General features: G+C 54.5%; 2 protein-coding genes across 2 annotated transcripts; one reads left to right on the top strand and one right to left on the bottom strand.

The window, feature by feature from the left end:
* The first annotated feature begins 4,268 nt into the window (after positions 1–4,268).
* LOC100280650 (uncharacterized) lies at positions 4,269–6,710 on the top strand. Its single transcript, NM_001153568.1, has 5 exons — positions 4,269–4,730; positions 4,831–5,015; positions 5,156–5,236; positions 5,351–5,827; positions 5,982–6,710. The coding sequence occupies exons 1-5, from the start codon at positions 4,364–4,366 to the stop codon at positions 6,438–6,440; spliced, it is 1,569 nt and encodes a 522-aa protein (NP_001147040.1). The 5' UTR covers positions 4,269–4,363; the 3' UTR covers positions 6,441–6,710.
* On the bottom strand, positions 6,663–8,604 carry LOC100191659 (PPR containing plant-like protein). Its single transcript, NM_001137088.2, has one exon. It carries the CDS (start codon positions 8,590–8,592, stop codon positions 6,913–6,915), a length of 1,680 nt encoding a protein of 559 aa, NP_001130560.2. The 5' UTR covers positions 8,593–8,604; the 3' UTR covers positions 6,663–6,912.
* Positions 8,605–8,832: the final 228 nt, after the last annotated feature.

Below are 8,832 nucleotides of genomic sequence, written 5' to 3'. Positions count from 1 at the left end.
ATAGTGTAGACCGAAGGTAAAAGACATTGTTGTCCTCTTCTTCGTTCCTCAACTCTCCCCCACGATGTCCGCGTGAACCGCACCCATGGGCACGTCACATCCCTGCAGCTCTCCTCCCTCGGCCTCGCCAAGACGATCTCCCTAGCCATCGGTAGCCTCACGTACCTCGAGCTTCTCAACATCAATCGGAACCAGCTCTCTGAGACCATACTGTCCAACATCGACCGATTGTTGCGCCTCATGTACCTCGACCTCTACGACAACGACGACATCGGTTGGAAGGTACCGAACAACCTCACTGCGACAACAGTGGCGTCGGGTGGAAGATACCGGACAACCACAACTGCACCGGCGCGCTAGCGATTGCTCCTGCTTGAGCAAAAGCAAAAGGATGTAGACGAGGGGGGTGGCAATGCGTCTTCATCCATGGCTGCACGCCGACCGGTGAGGCTATTCCCTCCTTCATTCCTCAATGTTGGGCGAACGGTGAGGACAAAACTAGAGTGTGGTGCACAGTCACGAGCGAAGAGGACGAATACATGGATAAATTAGCCATGCAGAGCAAATTTCAAACCTGTAGGCGTTGTTACAAGAGGATTACATGAAAATAGTACTAATATGGTGAGTGGTAGAAGACAACAATCCTAATATAGCGATATCGCGCTGCGGGATACCAAAATGATGAAGCTGTGCGGCAACCGGAGCATCAAAATCGCAAAAATCCGCAACAAGCCGACGGCGCCCGCCGTCGTGGCGCCTCTTGTTGCCCCCTCCTTTGGCGGCCTCTTGTCTCCGACGTCCGAACAACACTTAAAGTGTGTTTGGTTGGAATGACAGAATATGATGATAGGATGATCCCTTAAACAAGGTTATTTGCAGGGTCATGGATGGAACAAGACTATCCTAGTGTTATCCCTAGTTGTCCCTCAAAATTGGAGAGACGAGAGAGGACGTAAGGGGACGTCTCTATCCTACATGTCCCCAGTTGTCCCACAACCAAATACATCCTTAGAGGTCGCTCATCGGTGTTGCTGACGCAGCGCCCGTGGATTGGACTTAGGCTTGATAATGCAACACCTTAAAAGAAGAACTAAAATACTCTTAGATGATTCACAAATACTCAACAAAAGTACAAGATATAAGACCAAACGAGCCTTAAAAAAAGATAGAAGATACAGGGCGCGTTTGGTTCTCTTCTCAGGAGATGCAGCTGCATCTGTGCGTGCAAAAAACAGCGTTCGTTTGGTTGGCCGTATACATCGAGACAGGCCAGCACGAGACTTAAAGGGCCTGATTGGTTGCCCGCATATAGGCCAACCAGGCTCACGGTATGCGGCCGTAGTGTGTTTGGTTGTAGGTTGCATCCACGTAACCAGGCGCGTGGTACTTTGCCGCTTGTTTGGTTTGCCGCATATGCATCAGCGCCTGTGTCTCGCGATGCAAAAAAGGAGCTCGGGCCAGGCTCTGGAGATGCGACCAAAATCTGCGCATCTGTGGAGCCAGGCTCACGCGATGCACAGCCAGGCTGCCGCGGGCCTGGCTCGCTCGGCCATGCTGCCTAGATACGGCAACCAATCAGGCCCAAAACAGTTCGGGCCTGGCTCGCATGAAACGCCTCGCGCGGGCGTTCGCGCGCGTGCAGGGCTGAGCGCGCAGGCGCTTAAGCGGCTGTTAATTCGTGCACGCAAATCGAGACACTTTTTTGTTTGTTTTCCGATTATATCTTTCAATTAAAAGATTTAATTACCGAACCGTTTTCAGATCTGTGTTCTACACATTTTTGCGAACAAAACAAGACCAGTCATGCTATATATATTTCAAACAAAAAAATACATAATTAAGATTAACATATAATTAGTGTCTATTAACATATAATTAGTGTCTATTAATACATTTTTTATTTATTTAATAATTTTTTAACTCAAGCAACAAGTATTCATGCAACCAACCAAACAACATCTCTCGTGAACCAGACTAAACGCATGCAGACAACCAAACACACTCTACCGTATGCACTCAGTCAGGCCAGTTGTAGCCTGGCTGAGCTAGTGCGAGCCAGGCTCGCCTGGGAAGCGAACCAAACGCCCCCACAAAGAATGAGATGTCATAGGCGTGACTACGTGAACAGATCTGGATGGAGCGACGACGATGGCCAAGTGCCGGAACGGCGAAGGCGGTTCTGAGACCAACTCCAGCAGCACTCCGCATGCGGCTCCGGATCCGTATTTTGCGGAGTCTAGCACACTATTCATCAGTCCAGCAGGCTCCGTATCCGGCTCCGTAAAACGCACGGCGTGTACCCAGACTCCCCATTTCCACGCTTTCTCTCTCCTCTCCGCAGCTCTCTCGCGGGCGCGCGTGCCTGCTGGCGGGCCCCAGGTGTCATAGACTGCATGCGGAGTGGGATGGGGAGTGTTGCTGGAAACGGAGCCGGATACGGAGAGGAGAGAGAATGTGTCGGCCGCGCGTTTTAGGGATACGGAGTCGCACACTGCTGGAGTTGGTCTGAGGGAGACGACACTAGACTGTTTTAGACATGAGGGGTTAACAGATATAAACGGTACCCAAATCTATTAAAAACTAATTAAATTAACATTACCTAGATCGATTGCATGTTGGTACCTTGAAAATAGTAGTATCGTATGTGACATAATGTAAAAAATTTAATTCCTCAGTAAATGAAAACGTATATTACCAAGGAGTGACGGATCCGGGATCTATGGTAGAGAGGGCTAGAAGCTAACTACTCCATTCGTTTCATTTTAGTTATCGCTGGATAATGCAAAATTAAAATATCTAGCAACAACTAAAAAGAAACGATTTTTTCTTTTTTTTCTCTTTACCTTCTTGTTCCTTCCTCTCCCTTTCCCCTCTTCTTCCTTCATCTTCCTTCATCTTTCCTCCTTCCTCTCTCTTTCTCCTCTTCTTCCTTCTTCTCCTTTACTCTCTTCTACTTTAAAGAGCCGGCGCAGGGGTCTCGAGGCCACCCAGTCCTCCTCGTGGATTCACCACTGGTACTCAGTATTTTAATTTTATGAAATACGTAATTCAAATTTTAAATAGTCGAAATAGGATTAAACAAATTAGATTACGAATTCCGGTAATGTTGAACGTATAGAAAACTTGAATGTTAGTAGAGATAAAGAAGATATAATAAAAATCTTTTAGGGCTAATTTGAAAACTCTATTTTTCTATGGGATTTCTATTTTTTTAAGGGAAAATGAACTAATTTCTCTTACGGGGCGTTTAGATCTTTTTATTTTAGAAGAATTAGAATTCCCTTAATAAAGTAACTTATTTAGTTTGGAATTTAATATACCACTTTCCAAAGTTCAGATATAAGTCTATCTCAAATTCATGGGGTAGAGGATGAGAAATGATTTTATGTATTAGGAGAATTTGTTTCTACTGTGTAACTTATATGCTATTCTTCGTCTTACTCGTCTATTAGTAAAAATATAGCACATAAATATCCCCGACATCTTGCTAATAATAATATTAATATATATTTTGCATAAAATCGAATTAGCTTAATTGATATATGACTAAATTACTAAATTATTATTATTAGAATGAAATTCAATTCCAATGATTCAAATGGGGCGTTAGAAAAATGGAAATCCCTTGAAAAAAATATAGTTTCCAAACTAATCCTTAAAAGATACTTAAATAAGTATTATTTCTTATTTTTACGGGATGCTATGCGGAGGGGTCTACCTACACATATTTACTGTCTCATCTTCTATTTTATTCTATATTATATATATATAATTATATATATATTTGCAAACATTGTTATACATCGGTGATGCAGATCTTCGCTTCGCATGGGTGGCAATTTAGTAACAGAATTGCTCTATGAGTTATTGCTTTTAGTTTCTGTCTTTCCCCAACTGCGTTTGAGTTTGCATTGTCACATGTGGCCTTTTTTGGTTGTAAGACTTGTTTGATCGGTTGTGGTGGGCTGTCATCCTTTGGATGTAGGCCGGAACCTCTTTTCCCATTATCTAAAAAAATACATCGTCATTTCCAGTGAGACCCAGCGGTCGTGTCATCAGAAAAGCGGACACGCGTCGCGTCGCGAGGCCAGGTGGGTTATGCACGGACCTGCTATGCTAGCCATGCTCCAGGCTCCAGCTCCACCCGTCCACCGACTTTTCTTCTCAACCAGGCTGCCTCCTCACCATGCACGACGACACGTGCGATGCCATCACACATCCACACTCACCTGTTGCCTCTATATCCACCGCCCCACCGCCGTAGCACCAGAAAGAAATGTACAGTCTACACAGCTGACCAGAGAGCTAGTGCAAGCGATCTAGCAAGTTTTAATCTTGGAAGAAGCCAGCTAGGCGCGTGAATATGGATCGCCTCACTGTGATGGCGCCGCCGCTGCTCGTCCTCCTCCTGCTGCTCCTCTCGCGGTGCTCGGCGGCGGCGTCACGGCGCGGCGGGGGCTGGTGGGAGGAGGGCGAGGGGGAGTGGAGGCCGAGCGAGGAGGAAGAGAAGGGCAAAGGCAAAGGGAGGGGGCTGTTCCTGCTGCACCGGGTGGAGAAGGTGGTGGAGTCGGAGGGCGGGCAGGTGCGCGTGGTGCGCGGCCAGCCGTGGCCGCCGGCGTCCTTCGCCTGCCGCGAGGGGCTCATGCACATCGGCTTCATCACCATGGAGCCCAAGACGCTGTTCGTGCCGCAGTACCTCGACTCCAGCATCACTCTCTTCGTGCAGCGGGGTACATGCTGTTATTATTTCTATCTATGCGCGTGGCGGAGGCTCGTGTCGTTCCCGGTCGATATGAGATTGCAATCGCGTGGTATTGTGATGATGAGCAGGGGAAGCGAAGGTTGGGTATATTCACAAGGACGAGCTCGTGGAGAGGAAGCTCAAGATGGGCGACGTCCTCCACATCGACGCCGGCTCCACCTTCTACATGGTCAACCCCGGCAAAGGCCAGAGGCTGCAGATCATATGCAGCGTGGACGCCTCCGATAGCCTTGGCTTTGGACCTCCTTATCAGGTCTCGCCCCCTCCTCTTCCTTTTTGCACTCTCGTCGTCTTCCTGTTCTTGTTGCTTGCAGGCAAGAGAACATATAGTATAGTACATGCAATCCGCGATTCCCAGCACTGATGAACCATGATCCAACAAATCCAATACAGGCCTTCTTCCTCGGCGGCGCAGGGGACCCGGCGTCGGTCATTGCCGGTTTTGGGCCGAAGACGCTTACCCGTGCCTTCAACGTGAGATACATATACTAATCTAATATGAACATTTCGCATGGATCGTCGTGCTCTAATTGACACAGGTAGGCGGTAGCAGCTAGCAGTACCCATAACTTGCATGTCTTCTGCTAGGCCACCTACGACGAGTTGGCGCGTATCCTGTTGCCACGAACCGGCGGCCCCATCGTGTACTACACCGCGGACGCGGAGCCAGAGAGCGGTGCCGCCGAAGAGGAGCGCGGGCAGGTCGACGGGCACGACGGTGTGCTGGACAGGGGAGCGCGACGCGAGGGCGCCGGCGCGTGGGTGCCGGGTGGCAGGGGAGACGGAGGCGACGAGTGCGGCGGCAGCGATGACGCGCGTGAGGCGACGTGGTGGTGGACGAAGCTGGTTAACAGGGTCGTCGGAGGGGCGGCTGGCGGCGGCGGCGCTGCGGAGGCGAACAGGAAGGGCAAGAAGAAGAAGGGCGGCGCGCCGGAGCCGTACAACCTCTACGACAGCGAGCCCGGGTTCCGGAACGCGTACGGCTGGACCGTCTCCGTCGACAAGCACCAGTACGAGCCCCTCAAGCACCCGGACATCGGCGTCTACCTCGTGAACCTCACCGCGGTGCGCGCCCTGCCTGAATCATATCGACCTGCCCGCTTTCTTGTTGGATTACTTTCGCCGTTTCGCGTCATGGCAGAGGAGGGGTTGCTGCTGGTAAGCTCGTCGCAAGCGCAGCCAAGCTGATCATCGTTCTGTTCCTCCATCTGCATGGCAGGGGTCGATGCTGGCGCCGCACGTGAACCCTCGGGCGACGGAGTACGGCGTGGTGCTGGGCGGGGAAGGCACGGTCCAGGTGGTGTTCCCGAACGGGTCCCTGGCGATGAGCGAGGTGGTGCGCCCCGGCGACGTGTTCTGGATCCCGCGCTACTTCCCCTTCTGCCAGGTGGCGGCGCGGGCCGGGCCCTTCGAGTTCTTCGGCTTCACCACCTCGGCGCGCCGCAACCGGCCGCAGTTCCTGGTCGGCGCCTCCTCGGTGCTCCGTACCATGCTAGGGCCGGAGATCGCCGCCGCGTTCGGCGCTCGCGAGAAGGAGTTCAGTAAGCTGGTGCGTGCGCAACGGGAGGCCCTGATTATGCCGTCCTCTCCTGGGAAGGAGGAGGAGGAGCATGGGAAGAAAGGGAGGGAGAAAGAGGAGTCACTGCCGATGGTTGTCGAGCAGGCGGCGGCGGAGTGAGCTGCTTGATCTTTCAGTCTTGGACTCTTGGCTTCCTCAGAAGCGCGCGCGCGCCACCGGAAAGTGTTTCTACTCTTGTTACTGCGCCTTGTCAGTGATCGTGTTGTTGGTTTTTTTTTTCGTGGCGCCGTCTATAAATAAAAGTGCTTTGTGCGTTTACAGCTATGAAATCAGGATTATCATCCGTAACTCGTAAGCTGGACGCCAATGCTCCCGGCCGGATAATAGAAGCAGAGATGATTTACGTAGAAGCAGAAATGATTTACATAATTTCGGTACATTTGCGGTGAGTGTCACGAAAATTAGCGACAACGCGAATACCTGAACCATCAGCTACGCTTGTTCCTCAGTGCCATCTGCAAGCGGTCCAAACTGGCAGAATTTTCCGTCTACAGCATCGGAAACAGAACGCAAGCCGAATGGGCTCAGAAAGATGGTGATCCCGGCCGCGCCCAGAGCCCCAGACAAACGGTCACTGCGGGACAGGGACGCCCAGCCGAATGGGCTCCTCCGGTGAGTGCGCCTCTCTGCCGAGGTGCTTCCACGAGACCACCACGCCTCGCTTCACAGCGGCGGCGTACACGGCCATGGCGTCAGCCCACCGCCCCTGCCGGCTCAGCTCTCCCAGGAGCGCTTCGAACGCGTTCCGTCCCGGCACGAAGTCCCTCACGATCATCACAAGCACAAGCACCTGCAGCGCGTCGCGGGCCCTGCCACGGTCACAGAGCGCGCGCACCACGTCCGTGTAGGCGCGCTTCCGCAGCGCGTATCCCTTGCGCACCATGTCCTCCAGGAGCGCCACGGCCGCGTCCACCTCGCCGCCGCGCGCCAGCGCCTGCGCCATCAGGCAGTACGTGTAGGACACCGGCTCGTGGCCCGAAGCCACCACCTTGGCGAACACCTCCTCCGCGTCGCCGAGGGCCGAGGCGTCCGTCGCGCACCGCCGGCACAGGCCCCGAGCCAGCGTGTCCAGCGCGCGCCCGTCCACCTCGAACCCAGCGCGCTCCATCCGCTTGTACGTCTGCCACGCCGCTGAGGTCTCGCCGGCGCGGAGCAGCGCCGTCAGCACGATCCCGAAGCTGGTCTTGTCTGGCAGGCAGGCGGCGTCGTTGTTGCCGCACATCTCCATGAGCAGCGCGAACGCTTTGAGCGGGTTTCCCTCCTTGCAGTGGCCGTTCAGGAGCGCGTTGTACGTGAATGTCGTCGGCGAGAGGCCCATCCCGATCGCATCGTGGAAGATGGCCGTGGCCTCCTCCGTCCGCCCGACCTTACAGAACCCGTCGAGCACGATGGTGAAGGTGTAGATGTCAGGCGTCAGGGGCGAGTCCTTGAGCTTCTTGAGGAGTTCGAGCGCCTCCTCCAGCCGGCCGACGTAGCAGAGCCCGCCGACGAGGCTGTTGTACGTGCGGATGGTAGGCTCGCACCCGAGGCCGCACATGGCGTCCAACACCTCCATGGCCTTGGTGACGCGTCCGCGCTTGCAGAGGCACCCCACAACGGCTGAGAACGTGGCAACGCTGGGGCGGAACCCGCGCGCCACCATCTCGTCGAGCGCGAGCTTGGCCTCGTCGGGCGCGCCCTGTCGGCAGAGGCACTGCACGGCGGTGGCGAAGGAGTGTGCGTCGGGGGCGACGGGCATGGCGCGGAACAGCGCGACGGCCGTGGCGTGGTCCCCCGCGCGAGCCAGCGCCGAGAGGATGTCGTTGTAATCGGAGACGGTGAGCGCCGCGTCGTCGCGCGGCAGGAGGTCGAGCACCTTCACCCGCTCCTCCACGGGCAGCTCCATGATCCGCTTCGCGCAATCACGGGCGCAGAAACGCGACCTCTTGCTGCCGTCGCCGCCGCCCGGTCCGTCGGAGCGCGAGTCGAGGACTTGCGGCGGTGCTGTGTCCCCGTGGAGGGTGCCGTTGCCGTTGGACCGTAGAGCGCGGAGGAGCTCAGCGTCGTGGTCCCGCACCGGTGCTTTGCAGTGGCACGCGAAGGCGGAGGAAGCCGCCGCCGCGGGTCGAGGGAGGGCGCTGACATGGTTGGAGGAGGACGGCAGGGCGGGGAGGCGCGAGGATGGGGGCAGCGCGCGAGAGGGTTCGGGGACGGTGACCTGGTGGGGCGGGGAGAGTGGTAGCGAGGTATGGTGGACGCAGAGGGAAGCCATGGTGGAAAGTGGAATGGAATGGGCGTGTGCGGGCGGCGAGCCGAGTGGATGGGGTTCGGAAAGCGAGAGAACTAGTGGCTCTCGATCGATGCGATGGCCGCGACGAAAAGCAATTACTTATGCAAACCCCGCGCAGGCATAGAGAAGCCTTCCCACTTTGCACGAGCACTGCGTCAACCTTGGAGGCCCAGATTGTTCTTTCAATAATATACCTCTTATGGGCTCCGTCAAAAGGTGGGA

The sequence above is a fragment of the Zea mays genome, chromosome 1 (assembly GCF_902167145.1).
Source record: "Zea mays cultivar B73 chromosome 1, Zm-B73-REFERENCE-NAM-5.0, whole genome shotgun sequence".
Taxonomy (NCBI): Eukaryota; Viridiplantae; Streptophyta; class Magnoliopsida; order Poales; family Poaceae; genus Zea; species Zea mays.
This window is presented reverse-complemented; position numbering and strand designations above follow the sequence as displayed.